We start from the raw sequence: 22,421 nt of genomic DNA, 5'->3' as shown, positions 1-22,421 counted from the left end.
TTATTTTTTCGTAATCTACGTGTACAATATGAATATTTGCTTCAGAAATAGATGCTGAAGAAGCGAACAAAATCAAAGAAATTCATTCGCAATTTTCTCATCATTGCAGTGACAAGAAATTCAGTATGATTATTGTTTCAGATGAACTAAAATGTGTTGTGGATATGGAGTCAATAATTTTAATGGGAAATAATAATACGGAATACCTCCTGGAAAATATGGATAGTAGTGCTACTGATGGTGAAGGGGTACGTATGCTTTTGAGAAGTAAATACCTAAATACACCTAAATAATGTAATTACACAATGTGGCACTGTAAACAGTTGAAATGACAAACGATACTTAAACTCACTTTAGGTTTTCATAATCACAGACAATCGCGACAATTGTCTGTCTTGATTAAACAGGGTGTAATGAAAATATGGTTAATTAGTCTATTAAAACCAAAGTATTGTACTCTCTTCAATCCATGACTGGAAGCATTTCTAGACGATTATTCTGGCAATGACTTTCATTAGTTCTGCCGTGGTATTTTCAATATCAAAAAAGGTATTAAAAGGCTTCTCTTTTAGCATTTTTTTTTCTTCTTATTGAAAGGAGCCAGAAATCGTGTGGTGCTACAACTTGGGATGTGAAAAGTTGTGAACAAGTAGGACATAATCGAAAAGTATGAAATAGTCAATGGCTTCTTAAAAAACCAGTTTGTCAATTGTTCGCACGTTTTTACCTGTTTTTAAGAACTAACTCAATTCTATTTTCAAATCGCTCATACAGTGTTTAACAAGTGTGAAATGTAATACGTTATCACTATAGGAAAAACATTTCTTTAACTTCGTTGGTTACGGTAGTAGTCAATTGAAAAACTGGAATGGGTGCAAAATTTTTATTATTCGTCTCATCAGTAAGGTTCAGATTTATTCGCAAAGAAAAACTTGAAATATGTGGATATATATACAGGAAAATTTGTAGTAATATCTCGAAATATGCAACAATATGTATGCATCACGAATGAAACAGGGAACAAATCGATGAGTGAAGTTGTAATCAAAGTTCGTTCCTCCAATTTTTCAGAAATTGATTGAGCAATGAGATCTTGGGCTTTATATAATGTTGACTTTAAATTTTCTTCAAGCTGCATTGAATCAAATATAAGTGCACTTTTCTCCAGTTTGGAAATTATTTAAATGCTTATTTTATAATTATTGTTGATAAAACTCAAATTATGTGCTCAATTTTGGATAAGAAGAAACTTTATTTCTTCCTTCAATCAGCGTGACTGAATATTTCTAATCTCTAACATATAGTTTATCTTAAAATTGAAATAGTTAGAATATAATAAGCCGATTCAAACTACTTTTGGCTTTGGAGGCATGGAAACATCTGGAAATGCTTTCTTTTATGTTTGCATTCTCAACGGAACTTCAATAATCATTTTTTTCATGTTGTTAATGAAGTTATCAGATAGTATGAACTAATTTCTTTTTTTTTTCTGCTATCCTATTGGCTCCATGAGTACCTATTGTTTAATTTCTTAAATTGTTTCTGTGTAACATTTATCCATAGTGTTTTTACGTAAAGTGCTTTTCACAATACGTTTTAAGGAAGCTTTCTCAACTTTTCTTGGTGTATATTCTATGCGAACATTGCCTCACATAAATCTTGCAGGTGTCCAAGTCCTATACCAATTGAATTGTCATTTTATGAAAAATTTCAAAAGAATATATCTCTCGATTGTTGGAAAATTCTCATTAATTCAACACAGGGCTCACCAAAAATAATATTTATGAACACATTTCCAACTTCAACAATCAAACTCTTCCGTAGATATTTATGTAAAATATCCATTATTGTAAATGGCTGTTCTACAAAACCATTGAAAATAAGAAGTTTCTTTCATCCCCTGTATATAAACATAACATCCTGCTTAACAAAGCAGTTAGGACCGGCATGTAAGTGGATTAATGAGATTTAGGAAATTGAATTTTAGTTAATATGTACGAATTCTAAAAAAAACACCAAGTAACCATGGAAAGTAAAATAGAAAAATATGCCGTAAAATTTGAAAGAAATGTGGAATATAAAAAATGGTCTAAAAATCCCTAATTTATGCATTTTATTAAAAAAATACGCATACTGCATATAATACAAACCTTACTCATAAGGTTTGCTGGTATAAACATTCATTCATAGCTTTTTATGACCTTGTCTCATATATCCTTTCATATCATTTAGGAACTTCCTCATTAAAACTGAAAATTAAACTCTGTCATCTTCTATGTCTTCCCTAATAATATAAAGCAAATCTATCGATAAAGATAAATACTCAGTTATAAAGGAATACACAGAATTCATATTTTCACCTATCATGGAATTCCTTAAACTCCAATTCCACACATATGCGATGACGTCGAGTTTGTTTTTATTGTGATATTCGGATGGAGGGTCAGATATAACTTTATGTCAAAAAGGGTTCTCGATATGACAAAGGTACAGCTAATATATATTTGACAAGTTAATGGAAATATTAGACCCCACTCAAAAGCGACGTAACGAAAATTTGATATGAAATGTTCCGATGATCATCAATAATTGATCGGATGCGTCAAATTCAGCTGAGAAAAAGATTTCTTCATTATATACAAGTTTCACTTGAAGTAACCAGGTTGTTACGATACAAGTTCATATTCCAGTCGTTTTGTTTAGTTCTTAGACTCTATAATATACTGGCGTGCATAGAAATCGGCATACTGTAAACTTTTGACTTGAATTTTTTTTAATAAAATTCATATGCTTCAACCCTTACTAATATTATAAATGTGAAAGCTTGGATATTTCTTATGTTATCACGCAAAAACTACTTGACGAATCATCATGAAACTTTGTACACATTCTAGGAGGTACTAGAAGTAACATAATATACTTTAAAAAAAATATTTTTTACAAAAATAAAAAAAAATTTGTCAACAAATATCAACTTCAGCGCCATCTAACATACAGTAATGAAGTTCAAACCCTAAATACTATATTATAGACGTAAGATATTAGCGACGGGCAAGTCAATATCTATTTAATCTATACATCCAATTCAATTGATTATAGTTTCTAAAAAATGCCTCGAAAGCGTAAATCTACATTGTCTAAAAATTCGTCACGGGCCCGTGCAGCAAAAGTTACAGGAAATCAAGAATCTTCGGTTCATGCAGAGCTGAGAACTCAACAGCAAGCAAGGCAACAAAGTGATTTGAAAGATGCTGAAACACCTCTTCAGACCCAACGTCATTTAGAAAGACATGCTCAACAGCGAGTAGCTAGAAGAGCGATAGAAACGCCAGAACAAATATTTTGAAATTTCATTGTATTATATCGATAATACTAACCAAGCAATAAAATAGAGTAAAAGCTAGTGTGAGTATAAATTTATGAAAACTCATTCCAAATTCCTATGTTTATTTTATTATTAACATTAACACCAATTTAAATCTACACTAAATTTCTTAATAATGGGTATGACATCCCCTTGCCTTAATAACATCTCTCATACGATTAGGCATAGATCGAATCAAGTTTACTATTGTTTCTTATGTGATCTTTAGCCAATCTTCTTCTACTGCAACAATAAGCTCTTAGAACAGGACTGTATGCTGGCCACTCCATAACACGACAACCGACTTCTGCAATGTAATATTGCACGATTCTGGTGGTGTGCAGTCTTGCATTGTCATGTATAAAGATAAATTCGTCTCCAATATAGACGATGTAAGGTACCACACGGATTGCTAGAGTCTTCTCGATATATCTATCTATCTTAAGTTTTGTCAAATTGTACCCCATATCATGCAGAAACCACCTCCATAAGCACTGCGCTCTTCAAAGAAGCAATCTGCAAATCGCTCTCTTGGTCTTCGTTACACTTTCTGTTCTTCGCTATCATGTTGGCATATTCTGGTCTCATATGAGAACAGAACAGTTCCCCTATGTTCCCCAACGTTCAATTCAGATGATCCTGTGGAAAACTAGAATAAGTTTTGGCCCAGGTATTTTAGGGGTCATGTTATTATCCTGCAGTCTCCGTTTTTCTTATTGTTGTTGAAACAATAAAGCGGTCATCATAAGTGGTTGTAAATCGATTTTGCCTGTTCTAGGTTGCCTCCAGTATCCTCATAACGTTGGCATACTCTTCAAAACCGCTGCGTTGGTCATAGCCTTTTGTCTAGCAACAGCTCGCCGACCAAATCCATTTTCGATTGCAGCAATAACTTGGACGACTTTTTTGGTGTAGTATACAAGAATCTAACTTGAACACTATTGAGATTATTAAAAATGAATATAATATGCAAGTTTCTGTTGTAAGAGTAATGATTTCAATAGTAGTCAATTTTTTTAATTTTCGTTACAATGCGTATTCATTCAAAATATTATATAATAATTATTATACCACCATTGATAAGAAAAAAGAAGATTTATATACTACATCATAATTCTATATATACCCCATATACATTGCCATTGTTTTTTTTATTGAGCTTTTTGTTATTTGGGACCAAACAGATTGACGAAATCGTTATCTGTAGCTCGGAAAAGCCCATGAAAGTCTAACGGGAGAGTAATCTAATTGATTGTTTTTCTCTTATTTTCAGCACTAATGACTTTTGTTTTCAACGTTGTTAGCTCCAATGTTGTGTGTATCGTAAAAATTATGGCAATTTAAAATCAACCAGGCCTACGCCTTCCCATTATAAAGTAGACTGGATTCAAAGATGATTTTAAATGTAAATTTTTGTAATGTGACTAATTAACAGAGATTTAAGGCTTACCCAAGATTGTGAAGCCTTAATCAATTATGTCTTAAAATACGGTGAATCCATTTATCTTAAATGTAAGGGTAAATTGTTGAATCTAATGGCTTTGAATAAAAATGGAGAATCACCTAAATCTAATTATCGAATTAACAACACGAAACTAGAGCTAATGAGAAAATAAAAATTTTCACGAAAATTGAAATATATAGAGGATGAGCATCATATTATACTTTTTGGTGGCGCTTTCTCTTTTAATCTCGAATGTTTCGTTTACTTTAAGTCCTACATTGTGTAAGTAGACTGTAATGATACTAATTGCTCATATTTAAATTTCAATTATACTAAAACAACAATTAATAAAAAGGTACAAAAAATTCTGATACATGTTCACATATTAGCGTATAATATGTTAACATTTCTGTGTATATTATGCTAATGCTCTATGTGCTAGCATGGATGGTTTCTCGACTTTTGCCACGCTCTGGCTTACAGTATTGGATAAAATTCATCTGCACTAGTAACAAGTAACAATTTTATTTATTTAAAATTTTTATTGATATTCAAAACCATGTGAAAGTGTCTGAAAGTGTTAAGAAGAGATAGAGACAGGTAATGAAAATCTATTCCAATTTCCAAAAAAGGTGATGTAATGAGTGCAGCACAAAATTTTTTCACTAAATTTTTAGCGGAAGAAGTGATGTCATCTGGTATATCTGAGGAACAGCAGGGATTCAGAAAGAACAGGTCTGCTATAGAACTTATTTTACGGAAAAGGCTATAGACTTCGATAAAATTTCATCAATATCATCCAAGCATTTGATAGGTTACGATTGAGGGATCCAACAACTCTACTAAAGAAAAGGAAGATTCACCCCAACATAATAAAAGTAATCGAAGACCTGAACTCCGATAATTACATATATGTCAGAATGGAGAATAAAATGATCAACAGACTGCCTGAGACGGCTGGAATCAGACAAGGAGACAAGGGTGAGATTACTAAGGAGGTAAAGCAAACTGGAAGAGGATACGGATGGGAAACAAAAAATTAAAATAGTATGTTATGCTGATGACGCAGTTATCATCTCAGAAGACAAAGATACTTACAAAGGCTACTGCATAGGTTTGAACAAATAGCGAAAGCTTTTCACATACAAATATTCCTTAACAGAACCAAATCTTTTATAGTATCCAGAGAACCGAGAAGATGTAGCCTCGCAATATACGATCAGAGTGTAGAACAAGTGATGTCATTCAAATATCTAGGAGCGAACATTTTTCATTGATAGAAATCTAAATAATGAAGTGAAAGCTCAAACAACGAAGGCGTCATTAATATCAGGGTACATGAGAGATGTAATTTGTTGGAATAAATTATGACTACCAGGAGCAAAGTTAAAATATACAAGACCTGTGTGAGACCAAGCGGCTTTTAAGAACTACTGAAATGCGAAATCTGAGATCAATAGCGGGACACACATTATCTGACCACAAGAGAAATTATGAAATAAGAGAAATATGTGACATTCAGGATGTAATAAGATGGGCGAGAAATCGGTGAAGGGAATAGAAAGTAAACGTGTACAGAATGTCGGATGACAGGTTGGCAAAGATTGCAAAGGAAGAAAAACCGAATACATTCCGACTACCTACAAGATGGTATGAAAGCTGGTCTTCATCATTTCAGCTGCAGCTAGGCAACCATTGATGCAAACACAGGCAAGTCCTAATGTACGATGAAGAAGAAGAAGAAAATCTAGAACTCGGTACTGATCATCAGAAGTTGGATGGCACATGAGATTTGGGTAGGAAAAGAGGAAGGTATATATACATTTTTACTTTTTTCAAAATAATGAAAAACGATGTACTGTATAATATCAATTTTATTTTTGTCCATTTAGTATCAGAATTTCCAGTTTTTTTTTAGTAGTAACGCCCTAGCTACTCACATCTCAGTTCATCAATTCATATTTTTCTCACTCCCATTCAACGCTATGTGCTAACCAATGAAAATTGATTTGATATATTCGAAAGATAGGTTAAGGAGTTTGAAATATATTGTTTCTATGTAAAATTGAACAGGACATATAAATTTCTATCACTACATCCATCTTGATAGATGTCTTTCCTAAAATAGAAACTTGTGGAGTGATTTCTGATTTTGAAAAGGCCACAACTACTCATATGAAAGTCACGCCGGAAGTAGAGTTCCAATAACGAATTTCCAGTCTTGAATCAACGATGGGTAAGTACATAACTCGCTAAGGGCAGTACTTTTGAAGATATTAATTCAAATTTTATGCTTTTTTGTTTGCTTTTAATAAAATATCTAGTATAATCCTAATTTATGCGCATATATATTTGAAAATTGGAAAATACGAAATGGGTATAGCGTAAACGGCTGGATTATATTTTTCTGTTGGCATCGTCTGATATTAACTATTTATTTTCTCGTTATATATGGAAATATCTTATGATATAGCGTTATGCCAATCTTATATATGAACGATGTCATTTTTAGATCTGCTCTTTGTTAAAATTGCCATTTAATATCAATTTACTTACGGTAGATGATCTGTAAATTTACATTGCAAATAAGGGTTTGTTGTTGATTAAATCAGCTTGAGCTAACAAAACTTAATTGCATTATGCATCCTAATGTTATAATTCTTTGACCAAATAATTCATTTTAACAATTAGACCTTATCGTGTATGTAATAGCAATAACAAAACTTGAAAAGAAGAAGAATATGACAAGGTTTAAAATGAGACCAAAAAACAGAGGACAAAAAACTTTCTAATGTATATGTCAAAATCACGTGACAAACGCAAACGGATGTGATTGGATCTTTTTCATTGCTACGAAAGTAGCTACAAACGTCTGACGGAAAAAGATACAATCGTTTATGTTGAATATCACCAACGACAGACCGATCGAGAAATGGCAGCTATGAATGGTCTTATGCATTTCAATGTTGTGGCAGCAAGCTTTAGCCAGTTTTCGTGGAATCCATTCAACATGATGACTCCTGTTGTGATGCAAGTTCCATTGATGATCACATATCGACGCAAGCAGCATTGTGAATCATCAATTTGTCAATATTTTTGTTCTATCGTAGAAAAACCTGGTCACACATTTAAAAAGATGGTTGTCAATGCAAATAAAATGATATGAATACGATATGCGCAATAATTTCGTTGCTGTATGTACTTCGTTCTTTGTTGTTTAGCATTATTTTTATCTGTATATATGATGAAAATTAGTGACGAAAAATTACTATGAACAAGTTTTCTATTGTTGAGAAATTTTTTTGTTACGTCATTGTTTTTTGTCAACGATAAGGAAGGTTTGATAGATCAGTAATTATAAGAACAAATAAGAATCAGAATGGACGTGTCTTCAATCATGTTTCGTAATTATCGAACTCAAGTCATTGTTGAAAGTCACTAATGTTAAATGTCACCAATATTTCGATTCGGCATTTTTTAAAAGACGTAGGTGAATTTCCATACCAAATTCAAGTTGATCAATGATTTACAAACCAAAATATAAATGCTGGAGTTGTGTATTTTTGATAATTTTGGGTTTGCCGTTGGAGAATCCTTGAGTAATATTAAGTGGTTCTCAGACAAAACATTAACTATGGAGTTTATATTAATAAGCACACAACTCACTTCAGTGGTTTTGATAAACATTTTTATCTGAAAACCGCTACATGACAATACGATGTGCAGTTTCAGTGAACGTAAAATTAGTCAGTCTTTCATTGATTATAAATGGCAAACTTATTGAGATTATACAGTTACGTTATAGAAACTTTTTTGCAGAATCTCAAGTTTTGTCTTGCCAGGAACTCAATGATGAGGAACCAATAGCTCAAACCGAAAAGGGCGATCAGATACAATCCTCAGCAATTGATAATATTTTTGCAGCATACTTTTGGATGTTCTAATTTCAGATATCTATCATCTTCCCATAATCCTACAGCATATTATGCTTATTTATAGGGATAAATATCCTACCCAGAACTGTTGATGATTTATACGACAAGAATATGTATTGTTCTACCAAATCTATTGCAAATCTACCAACTGTCGAAATCTCATGGTTTCTCACGACGATTTATGGGAATTTTTCGCACTTTTCTAGTATATCTTTTGCATCTCTAAATCGTTTAGAATAATCGGAGTTGGTATAACCACGTTTAAACTCCTCATACTACTCAATGAAAATTGTGAGATAATGGGATTACATAAACGTATCAGCAACATATGTTTTCAAAGGTTAACTTCATTTCCAACAAATTATGTTGATAATTGTTGATATTTGAAGTATTTAATCAAGGTATAATTCTTGAATTTCCTCTTAAAACCTCCCAAATTATCTGTATTTTCCAGGATTCGATTGTTGGGGTGGAAAGGTGAGAGAATAATCATTAAAGAACATTTTGTCGGTTCAAAAGATTTCGAAGGCAATTTTAAACTTCGATAAACTTTTTGTTTGCAAAAGTTTTGTTAGAGTGAGTTAATTTGACTCAATTAGATGATTTCAAAAGACATTTCCGTTTCAAGTATAGACTTTGCTACACAAACAATGAATAAAGCTGTATAAATTGTTTTTTTATTGCTCTGAATGTAGCAATTGTTTCAGAAATTACAGTAATTGTAGAAAGAAATTCCTAATGTATGTAATTTCAACTCTAACTATAGAGAAAATAAATGGATGCGGATTACAAAACAGATGAGATAGTTGAATGAAAATTGCAAAGAAAGCTGGCGATTTCATGTTGAGACAAGTATTAGTATAATGTTTAGAGATTTAATTCGAATTCAGGAATGTGTGAAATGAAATAAGATTTTTAAACATGTTATTAATGTTTGAATTTACCTCTATATGTGCTGATGTGAAGATGGGTCTACGAAATATTATTGTTTGGTCGCATTAATGCTTGTTTATTTACTTAGCAAATCTGTAATGAGAAATTTGTAGTAAGCAATCAATTAAAGAAACTTTCCAGTAGCTCTACACACGCAGCATAATTTGAAGAGAATCGTTAGAGAGATAGAAGGAGAGAGAGAGAGAAATGATTTATTGCCAAAAAATTGTGAATATGTCTTGAAATTATTGCGAAATACATGTTATAGATCTGATATCAATTGCCAATTGATTGATCATCCGCGGTCTTAAGTGGATAGTTTTGCAAAGATCTTTCTGAAATTGGAAAAACGTGCTTACGAATTAGGCAAACGGATCCAAAGATGAATAAGCAAGGAATATTCAGAATTTTTAATTTTTTGAAGAAGCCCTGGTAGTGAGCCCTGCTGTTTAGTGTGAGTGAATATATAACAGCCCTTTTCAATAGTTTGAAGATTCGCTCAAATTGAGTCGCACTACCCGTGTATTACAGATTAATAGAGATGGATAAGTTCAGTTCTTTGTTATCTCAGTTATCTTTTCAGATAAAATGGCAATATGTAATCCCAATTTCAAATAATTGTCCACAACAAGCACTAAGAATTTCACTCAACGATGTTATTTAATACAAAACTTTAGTTTTAGAAACGTTGAAACAGAGAAGATTAGAATCGCACCATGATTTAAGGGTGATTGGGTCACTAGATATGGTCCTATGAACTTCCGTTAGATCAGGGTTGTTCCAAGAGAAATTAGAAAGACAGAAAGACATATTTTACTATTGATGTAGGCACTATCGTTAATATAACGAGGAAACAAAATAGAACCTAGTACTGAGCCTTGTGACACTCCACATTCTATTAGAATGCAAGAGTAGTTGTATCAACCCTTACAAGCTGACTTCTGTTGGTAAGGTATGACTAAAACCATGCGATCTGTTTTGAGAACATTTTACCTATTGGAAGATTACCTCTTCCTTTTTTACCAAAGTGGAAACCTCATTATTTGGAGTCCTAAAATTATTACGATTTGGAATCGTAACATGCGCCAATAGTTAGTTATATCAACCTAAGCAGATAATATAGAATTTCTGTATTTTCCATGTAACTTCGTCTAAAGATTTCCGCCCTTTCTTTTTTTGTTTATTGATTATGGAATTTACCACAAAATTGTATTCTGTTAGTAAGCCAGCTACAATATCTGCAAGGTAAATAAGCAAGGATCGCCGAAAACAGTGACCGATATTCATAGAAAGATGAAACTGTTTATGGGAAGAAGTCTTTTTCTTACTCATCTGCTCTCGTAAAAACTTCCAGAGTCGTGAAAGAAGTTACTGTAAGACTTCCAGAATTATATCAACAATTTTGGCAGTCATTCGCATGGCGAGAATAATTTCTCCAGTTTGTTCCGTATATATTTTCTTGTTAAACTTTGCAAGTAGATTGAATTGAGTTAATTTTCAATTTTTTACGATAATAAAAATATTAATCCTTTCAACTATGGGATCAGTGTACAATTATACTCTTATTTAAACTCAAATTAGTAAGAAAACTTAATTTCCTTAATTTCTCACTGGATCGCATAATTTTCGGAACGAATATTTATCAGAATATACGGATTTCTTAATTGCCATTATAATTTTCGTCTTGAATGGGATTATCCTGTGAATTCTCAAGTTGCCTAGGGAGGAAATAGTATACGTACTAAAATTTTGAATCAGATAAAATCCTTATTAAATAAGATGTATATTATCCGAAGAATTTGCTGATATGGACAAATTTTATTGTATGGGAAGAATAATTTCTATCCATATTTCACAGTAAAAGATTATCAATTTCTATTGTTAGAATATTTTGTATACAGGGTGATTCATTAAGAACGTCCAATCTCTGAACTGTAGATTCTAGACCTTAAAATATGATGATTCTGCTCAACATGCCTTATGCAAATATTGCTAGTTTCCGAGATACGGGGTGTTCAAAGTTTAAATTAAAATTTTCGCAATAATTTTTTATGTTTTCACAATTTCTCTTTGAAAATTGGCAATTTTACGTTTTAGGCATGAGGAATCATAATTTGCACTCTAATTTAACATTGCCAGGAGGACGCCAGTTACACTTGTGTGAGTTAATTAAATCAAAGTAAACTTTTTTTGGGCTAAACTTACAACTAAAATAATGAAAAAATATTAAAAAACGTTAAATTCTACAAAAAAAGTTACTCTTGTAAGAATTTGTACTCCAGAAACACCAGAAAGCCTGGTAAGAAGAGAGTCGGGGTTTCCGTAAGAAAATTTTCGTGTGAATATCATCATAATTAACAATTAGCAAGAAATTATCACAAAAATAACCCAAAAAAGTGTCCTAAATACAGCCCAAACCAATTATTATGAATACCAAGATGCTCTCGTCAACCAAGGCAGATACATTTTGAGAATAAAATAATCATTTCTTTAGACGATGAAAAATACTTCATACTTGTGGAAATCGAAGGAAACGATGGTAATTATACGGACAATATAGAAGAGTGAATCAAGTTTATAGAATATAAAGGAAAAGAAGAATCGCTGATTAAGTTTTGGTTTGTTGTGCGATTTCAACAAGAAAAATATCCAGATCTTATGTGAGATGACTAAAAGGGTATATTCTGAACTACTACCTCACTAAATTAGTTGATTTTGTACGTCAACATCACGTTGGAGACGTTATAATATTTTGGTCGGACTGAGGATCCTATAATTATGCAAGGGCAACTCGAACTTGGCTAGACCAAAAACTTTTTTTCACACCAAAACAAGATAACTCTCATAATTAACTGCTTCTCAATTTAAAATTTTTAAGCACATCTTTCTCGCAAAATATATGGTCAATATTTTGGGCCATACGTAATTATATTCCGATGTAATATACGAGGCATATTTTTTAAGTAAGTACCATTTTGCGATTCCGCCGCCGCAAACCCAAGTTCGGTGTTCCGCACACGCGTGCTGGTTACCTATATCTCTTGTCTACCTACTGACGCCATCACAGTCTGACTCTTCATGGTGTACGTTGTTTACTGAGTGTTTAAGATGCCTCCGACAATCATGAGTCCCTCCGATTGTGAAGTACGGCCTGTTATACGATTTCTTAGTGCTAAAGGCGTAAAACCGATCGATATTCATCGTGAGATCTGTGAAGAAGAAGAAACAATAATCAATGGAATGGTGAAATTTAAGCAAACAATTTCTGCCCGTAAAATCATGTGCACAGTTTTTTGGGACAGAAAAGGAGTATTGCTAGTGGAGTTTCGGCCTCGTAATGAGACAATCGATGCAGCGTCTTATTGAGAGACATTGAACAATCTGCGTCGTGCAATCCAGAACAAAAGACGTGGCAAGTTGAGTAAGGGTATAGATTTGCTGCATGACAATGCCCGTCCACATGTGGCTAATCGGACCAAAGATCTCATCAAATCTTTTCAATGGGAAACTCTAGATCATACTCCCTACAGCCCTGATCTGGTGCCCAGTCACAACCATTTGTTCCTGCACTTGAAGAAACACCTGGGCGGTCAACGTCTTCAAGACGATAACGAAGTCAAAACTGTTGTGATACAGTGGTTAACAAGTAAGGCGGCAGAATTTTATGAGGAGGGTATTCAGAAACTGGTGCCACGTTGTGCCTTAATATTCACGGAAATTATGTAGAAAAGTAGATTGAGGTACGGGCTTTCATGTAAAAATGAGAGATGTTTTGAAATTAAACTTCTTACTGCCAAGTAATTAAAGCAAAAGCTGAGTCCGCATAATACAGTGGATAAGCAACCTAATGGATCTTTGCCATGGATCAAGACGGTCAATGTGGATTATACCTTGTGAATCTCCATTATTAGAACTTTATTAACTGAAAATCCTCTTTGGCTCCCTAAGAATGTTACTTTTAGTTTTGGGTATGTTATGTTATAGTTCCACAGTTATAATTCCACAGTTACTTATTTGTTTACATAAAGATAAATAATTTTTGATGAGTTGAAATGATAAAGTGTTGTAATTTCCAATCTAAGTTTTTATATTATCTTATCTTCTATTCTGACAATTGTTATTGATTTATACAAATAATAAACATCTTGTATTGTATATAATTATTTGTATTTTGTATACAGTGTTTTTACTCATAAATGAATAATTTTTGAGATAAAAGGAAATACTAACGACACTTCCATGTTACTATTTATTTCAATATTTCTTTTAGTAATTTTTTTAGCAAAACTCATATTTATATGAAGCAGCATAAAAAATTAAAAGAAAATAGTAACAATCAAATTTATGGTTCAAATTTACTGTATTAAGATAAGACATAAAAGAGAGAGATGACTTTTTTAAATACATTTTATATTATATACATTATAAATTATATACATTTTTTCATTTCATTTATATCCATTCTTTCGAATGCATCCAAAATTTATCATTTTCAGTTGCAGAATACACTACAAGAAACTTAAATACATATTATGTTTATGACAGTATCACGAGTTTAAATCATTATCATAAATACTGTTGTTGAAATAACTCCTCCCTAAACGACAGTTCACGAATACCAAATTAACCTGCTGCAGCTTGCTTTTAACACAATTTTGATTATCCAACAAACCGTACTGATCATTACGATAAATAAAATTGAACGTTGAATTGGTAGTTACATAAATATATTGACCATTTATCTGACAACTACATTTAGATAATGTGTAACTATGTGAAATATAGTGGATATGGGACTTTTTTGTACCAGATATTTTATATCAATTTTACTTTCTCGTCAATGATTAAAGATACAAAAAAAATATATTAAATGAAATTTGTACCGAATTAACTAATTTTTTCCTAATTGTTCCTTAAAATGAAATACCAATAATGAAATGGAACTTATAAATGAGATTAGTTAGTCTTTTTTCACCTGACCTCGTTTTGAGATATACATTGTTCCAAATTTAGATAATTTCCTTAGTTGAATGAATATCAACCATGTGAGATATGAAGATTCTTCAACAGCTTTTTGATGATGTGTTCGATAGAATTATTGAATTTCGTGAAACAATGTCGTTTTCAATGATTATAGTTGTTACTGGAGCAGTGAAAATTTGCGATGTTTTAAGAAAGTATCCAAATAAAGTGAAAGCTTGAGCTTTTAATACTTATATAATGGCAAGACGTCCCTCATGTGACACTTGAGCATTTTATCCATCTATACGAAGCTGTTTTTAGGGGAGGTTTCCATTTCTTCAACATCGTTATTTCCAAATACATCTCCAGCTAAGCCGACCATCTCGACCTCGGTCTTTCCATTCCTCTCCCATCATTTGTATCCAACAAGTTATGCTATGCGTTTTGTTGTTCCTTAGATATATTCAAGTTTTGACTTTTTTCTCTTTACTTTTCAGTTCTGTTTTCATCGTTGATTATTTAACACCACTTCCAAATCATATCTCTCAAGTTTTATTTTGTCTTTCCTTTCTTCCTTGCTACATTCCTTCCATTACATTTTCATTTTTTCTTACAACATGTTTATCGTTGTTATACAACGACAAATAATTGTGCATAACCTTGCCTAGACCCTTTATTTATTATAAATTTTCATATTCGATACATTGCGATCTTACTCTAGTAATTGGACTTTTCAAAGTCATTTCTATTATTATGAGTGAGATTCTCATGATTTTTAAAGATTCATTGAGCTTTTTTCCTTCTAATTGTATCAAACACTTTCTTGGGCTGTTATTATCAGAAATAATATTACTAGAACTTCATTTTTTCCAAGAAATTAGTTGAGAATATAATAAAAAACTATTGAAAAGTACCTTATTCTATAGAGGTATTTTTTGTTCAATATTTGCTACGTGAAATAAATTTCACTCAAATGCACTAAAACTATTAAGGTTGTTGATCGACCTTCAAAATAATCCCTATTTTTGTTTGAGATTTCTGGGACTGAATCCGCAACCGCGTCCGCTAGAGGGTTTATATCATTCGATTGAAAAACAAATCACAAACTGTCCTTGTTCGTTAAAATTTAAAATGACATGGCTTTCCATATTTTCTCTAGAGGTTAAAATCTACGTTGTAGGTAGTACATTTTCAAACTCACATTCGTATTAAACAATTGTGGTCGGAATGGGAATATTATGGATGAACATTTGCGGACAACTGATTTTCTTGTTTTAAATGTTATTTGCACTGACACTGCAAACATTACAACAGATAAAACCTCTTATATAAATATTTTCACTAACTCTAAGAATGAATTTACTTTGAAATTATTCCATTTTAAAACTAAAAACGATAAAATAATAAGGACAGACCGATTTGTATTGTACTTATATATTCAAGATCAGTAGAACAGCAGCTACAGAAAAATTTAATAATATACCATATTCACATCTGCTTATTTCAAACCAGGTATATCAAATGCTACATGAAATAACTAATAATTATATTTGTTTATTTTAACAAATTATCTTGCAAATAACATAAAATTCATTGTGCTACGCTTTGAGATTATTTTGCCTTGTAATTATTTTAGAATAAAAAGAAGGAAAACTTCCGTCTTCGATTATTATTGATGCAAAGTTTACTAAAGCATCTGTTAACGTTCATTTTCAATTTAAAAATTTCATTCATTGGAGTGAACAATGAAATTATTTGTTCCATCCATTCAAAGCGATCATTTTAGTGGGATGTAATTTAATTTTACTATTGTTTTCATTAGAAGAATAGTATCAAAGAACAAAGCAGAGAAAACTGGCTGAAGTTCGATTTTCGCGCTCAAATTGGCGGAGATAAAAAATGTACAGGGCACAGTAAGGGTTATTTTGATTGTTTTAAAATTATATAAAATAAATTCTCTAAGATTGAATCTCCGGAACCGTTGGTGGTATACAAACTAAATACACTATTTACTGCTACCACTACAACCCGTTTCGATAACCAAGTTATCATCATCAGAAGATGAACAGATAGTTTTCAGAATAAATTTGCTGACAGTACTTTCAGTTGCGTGTGAAAAATTTCGAAATATTATTTATGGTAACAGACGTCTACATGTGTGTGATGCTGTTCTGATTACAGAAAACGAAGATGACCTACAGAGATTACTACTCAAATTCAACAAAACGGCAAAAAGTTTAAAAATGAAGATATCTGCAGCTAAAATGAAATGCATGACCACCTCAACACACCTATCAGATTCAAACTGGTTGTTGATGATGAAATCATACAACAAAAGATGAAATTGAATATCTAGGCATAGAAATATCAGGATACGGTGATATCGAAGCGGAGGTAAGAAAACCAAGTGGCAAAAGCATCAAGAACCTCAGCTTACCTGAACGATATAATATTTCGAAACAAATATATCGGAATCGATCCCGAATCTGCAAGGCTGTTATCCGGCCTAAATTAACATACACAGCGGAAACCAGAACGGATACATCGAACACAAAGAGAATATTAGAAACCATCGAAATGAAACTAGTGCACAGGATCGCTGGAAAAGCACTTTTTGACAGGGTAAGAAGCGAGCAAATTAGAAGAACATGTAAGATTGACAACGTAAGTGAATGGATATTGGGAAGAAAGAGAGAGTGGAACAAACACATAGATCGAATGAATGACGACAAAATGGTCAAAATAGCTGGAGAAAAGTCGCCCTTATGGCGCCGAAGCGTTGGAAGACCCCGCAAGAGATGGAGCGACAATCTCTCTAATAACTAAACGGCAGAGGATACAAGGAAAAACAAGCATTTTGCTCACGTTAAGGAAAGAAGAAAAAGAAGACTAAATGTCTAATTTTACTTTGTCTGTGAGATATGCGCAAACAAAGAACGCACTATAAGTGACTGCCATAGTAAGTACAACTGAGGAGAAAATATCAATTAAGCTAGAAAAAAACGATCGAACTGACTATAGTCTATTTCTATGAATTAAAGAGTAATCAAATGATAAAGCATTCGTAATCCATGGTTATCCACTTCTTATTGTTGACAGTTGACATATTTTATTTTTATAGTTATATCTCGAGTATGAAATATTAGTTGTAAAAAATATAATGAAGTTGTCGGGAGTACACTTATATTAAATTAATCTTCTAATACCTTCCAAACAGCTCAGGATAAATAAGTGCAAAAGATGTTTCATTCATCCAGAAGGTATGAAGACTGCTATGTCATACTGGTTACAGGTTTTAACTTTGATTTCTAAGTAACCTTACGTTCATGAAGAACTATTTTAATATAGAAACTCACCAGAGCTACTGCTCACAAATCTAAATCAGAAGATGAATTGTTTTAACCAATATTAAAGAGTGGCTTCATCAGTAATATTGTTCAACTTACTCAGTTTTTTTTCTTCAATCGTATGATTAATTGCCTGCACCCAGCTGTTCACAACTGATAAACATCATTCGTTTTGAAATAATTATTTTTCTTCGAACTTCTTCATTTATCTGTTCCAATACTAGTTCAATCGGGCTTAGAACGGAAGAATATGGTAAAGATTCAACCACTGTCATTCTAATATTTTATACAGTTTCATATTTTTTGAACTTTTTTTTATGAAGGAAACACAGAGGCTACAGTTCTTTTCTCTCAGAGATTTTTCTAAATTTAGCAAATTCAGTGAATTTTCTCCTAACCACTTGGTTGTGGACAATTTTTCTAAAAGTCTCGAGTCATAACATTATTATCCATTACTATTATGCAATCCCAATGAAGAAGATTTATCATTTTTCGCACAATTCTTTACAATGATTTTCTTCTTTCGGTTTCTAAATTTTATTAGCAAATATAGGTAGTCATAGATCTCATGATATGGTTATTTAATCTTCAATACACAATGATTTCGACCAATCCAAACCTTTTTCTATTGTTCTGTACATCTTATGGTTATAAAAGATCAATAAAAGTCGAAAAAATTGTATTAGCTCAGGTATATTTATGAAAATGTCACGAATAATTTAAGTTACTGTGTAATATTATTTAAAATGGATTTCTAAGTAGGTTTTCTCGTACATAAAAATTTATTATAACCCAACACTCAATTATTTTCAGTTTAAATACGATTATTACTTCCCCTTGGTAGATTTTACGCCACAAGCCTTATTAAACTGACGTTGTTCTCCTTTTCTTATCCGTACCGAAATTACCATGTTGATTACAGGAAATTGTCGCTTTTTCCTGCTCTGTCAATAGGAATAGAACAGCATCGATATAGCGAAGTCAATCGAATCGCGATTATATTGCATAATCTTAATTGGTGGCAGTAAATATATATCATTAACTTATGTTTTAACTATATCCAAAGTTTTGATGTATCTCGATTTTGACAGATGTTTTGTATTGTGCTACATTAGTTCTATGTTGTTACAAAATATGAAGTTAAAGAAAAACTTATTTTTTATAAAATTCTTGAATGGCATTCGAGAAAAATTTACTTTTTAAAAATTTTGAGAAAATCGATTATTCAACTTATATCCTACTTGTATGATCTAATTGCAGCTTATGAAAATATTTTTTTCGACGTACTATGATACTAACAAAAGTAAGTACAACTTTTATTTTTGCGATAAAAAATTCTCGGATTTTGTTCAAAAAATTTGTCCCATTTGCTAGGATTTTTTGTCGAAAAAAAATATTTGTTGCGAGTTGCGATTGAATTTCGAATAATCTCGAATTTTGTAGAGAGAGAAATTGATTATCAGCAATTATTTATTTATATATATTTATCGCAAAAATAAAAGTTGTTCTGAGTGTTAGGAAAAAAATTATTTTCTGGACAAATCAACCTAGCGCAATCCAGAACAGCTGTCAAAAATGTTTTAGAACAATATAGAATCAACACAGCACAGCCTAGAACAACAGTTATAATATTTCTAGCTCGAAAATGCGGTGCCAAATTCTTGGAGGTGGAATACGGGCACACAGAGAACTGTAGTGGAAAGAATTATATAATTTAGTGGTATATCGAATTTTGCGGAAGATTGAAAAGTTCCTATATATCTTTTCTCCATACTTCATGGACTAGTCTTCATATAAAATAATAATGTTTAAGTTTTTTTCGTAAATACTAACAAGGCAACAATTTTAGCTGCACTTCTATGTCCTGGTGTCAGTATTTGTCAGCTTTTCCTGTCATATTCAATACACGTCTGTTTCCGCATTATTATTTTGTAAAAGTTCCATAGTTACTACTGGATCTACTCCCTTGTTTTCCTTCCTGAAAATTATTACTTTGAAGTGTAGATCTAAGAATAACCGTATGAAAAATTGTCGGTTGAAAGAGAGCAATTTAAGGTGGCGCTTTAGTAGCAAGTGAAAAGATTTTAAAATTATTACAGAAGAATAATAAACTGAGTAGATAGAGAAAATTGTATATGAAAAACTTTATGATATATGGATGGTAATGGAGAATAACGTCTACAATACAATTGTTTACGAGTTTAGAAAGTGATACATTTCGCACTAGTTTTACAAGATCCGCGTAGCGGCGAGTGCTGAAACATAACGAGTAAGAAATACACTTTCCAACGAGTTCTGTATACTATTTTTCCTATAACTACGTAAAAACTTCTTCCAAGAAACTATTTTTTGAATAATAAAGTCAATTAAACAATATCACAATATTGAAAAGTATTTCAACACATGTGTTGAAAAGTATATAAACACGTGTGCTGGAAAGTTAAAAAATTCTACAAAATTTCTTTTATTTTGTAATAGTAGAGATGACAAAAACAAAAAGAATGATTATGAAATATTTTATAACTAACGAACAGAAAAAGAACCAATAGAACAATAAAATTTTTGTAATTACCTAACAAGAACTAAGAATTATTAATGATTTTGTTTTCATTTAACTATTTTACGCATTACCCAGTTTTTTATAGTGGTATGCTCCACTTACTCCGGGCGAGGTCAGTGAAAAAAATAAAATGGGTCAGTATAGTGATACTAATTAATTAGTTTTTACTTGCCCTCCTGGATTGGTAACCAGGGTATTTATTGGTAGTTCGAAGCTTTTGAGGTAGGGAGTCGTATAAGAAAGAGAAACGACGGTTAAAAACAATTTCCTTTATTTAGAACTTAAATAAAAATGAACTATACATGAAAATAAAAGAAAGCTGGGAAAAGCATTGATATGAAAAGCGTTAACGACTGCTAAACGGTGTGAAAAAACGAAAGCGGGTGCGTGTCATAAGCGGAGTTAGGCAGCATGAGAAAATTGAGTTCTCGGTCGGTCAAAGGTGTGCGATTCTCAAATCTTATCAAATTACTGCATCTGCGTTTATCAATCCCGGTTGCAACTTTCAAAGTGTTTTCCTACTCAGTTGGATGGAGGCTACCACTGAGATGTGGTAGCGCATTCATTTGCGACTCTTCCATACCCTCGGTATAATCAATTGGCCGAGGGCGCTAACACGGTCAACACTGAGATGTGAATACTTAGTGAGCGGTCTTCGCTGTAGTCGTGGTGGACAGGCTTCTCTTTTCCATATATTAAGACGGCTACCGGTATTTCCCTTCAACCAATCCGCCGGACCTGCGCGGATTTCGCCTGCTACTGATTCGATAAGGTCGGCGGAACTACTTCCCTTTCCGATTTGGTACAATCTCTTCTATTGCTGTAAACTCTTCCCTTTCTCTATCAAGTTCAAAAGGTGAGGTCGTCTTGGCTACGACTCATTGAGCTTCGGAGCGCGGGGGAGACTACAACCGTTGGAAAAAGTATATTTTACATTAAGACCGGGTTATTTTTCTGGTTATGCTCGGAAAAGAATTGCATTTTTTGTTGAAAAATTTATATTTAAAACAAAATAAAACAATAATTTCAGTATTTATTAATATGAGCTAGATAGTAAAGTAGCAGTACCTTGAAATAATTTAAATTATGTGTCGCTAATAAATAATAAAACGTGGTCGTATTTTATGAAGGACGCCATATTAGTAGTTCAGGTTCAAACCCACAGTCAACGTAAATAATAATATAACCGAAACTGCAGGTTTTTGTCTTTTTGAAAGATCCGTCTCTGTAACTCATATCAAAGCATTATTCCAGCTCGTAAACTGTTATCAAAATTAGGGATTTACCAGTGAGATTAGATAGGCCTTTTCCATACTGATTTTCAAATTGGATGTTTGTTTTTTGCCCTTTGCGCTTCTCCTTAATTTAACTGTCGAGTTGTAAATATGCCAAATCAATGAATTTTGTGATTTGATATCCAAATTGTTATCTCAAAAAAATTGTGTCAGCAATTTGATTGAACAATGGAAACAATGGATACTTATTGCTGATAAACAGATTACAGGATATTTCTTACATTCTAAATCAGGTATATTTGTTTTGTTTTTTTGTTTTCGCATAACAGGAATAAAAAGAATATACTCACAATAATTCACCAAGATTCAAATTGTATTGCTAACTACACGTGTCGTCTAATAATCACTCCGCATTCTCACAAGGTACTTCCTAAAGGCACTCAACATGAGTTTTGTTGAGTAAAGCTGCAGGGGTTCTAGCCATCCACACTTTCGATTTATTCTTCAGTTGACTGCTAGCCGATACAAAGCGGAGCGACATCAAATCGAGACAATGGAAGACGAAGGGACCCTATAGCATTTCCATCCTCTCCTACTCGCGTTCCTCGTATGGTTCTGTAGAGAGTGTGGATCGGGTTTGC

General features: G+C 32.4%; 1 protein-coding gene across 1 annotated transcript in view; it reads left to right on the top strand.

Annotated features, from left to right (window-relative positions):
* LOC130891639 (dopamine receptor 1) overlaps positions 1 to 22,421 on the top strand; it is a 250,106-nt gene that overhangs the window by 14,008 nt on the left and 213,677 nt on the right. The window contains exon 2 of the mRNA XM_057796486.1: positions 142 to 248. Coding sequence (XP_057652469.1) covers positions 165 to 248 — 84 coding nt within the window. The 5' untranslated portion in view covers positions 142 to 164. The remainder of the gene's footprint in view (positions 1 to 141; positions 249 to 22,421) is intronic.

Source organism: Diorhabda carinulata, chromosome 3 (genome assembly GCF_026250575.1).
Source record: "Diorhabda carinulata isolate Delta chromosome 3, icDioCari1.1, whole genome shotgun sequence".
NCBI lineage: Eukaryota > Metazoa > Arthropoda > Insecta > Coleoptera > Chrysomelidae > Diorhabda > Diorhabda carinulata.
Note: the sequence above shows the minus strand (reverse complement) of the source record. Positions and strands in the feature narration are given on the sequence as shown.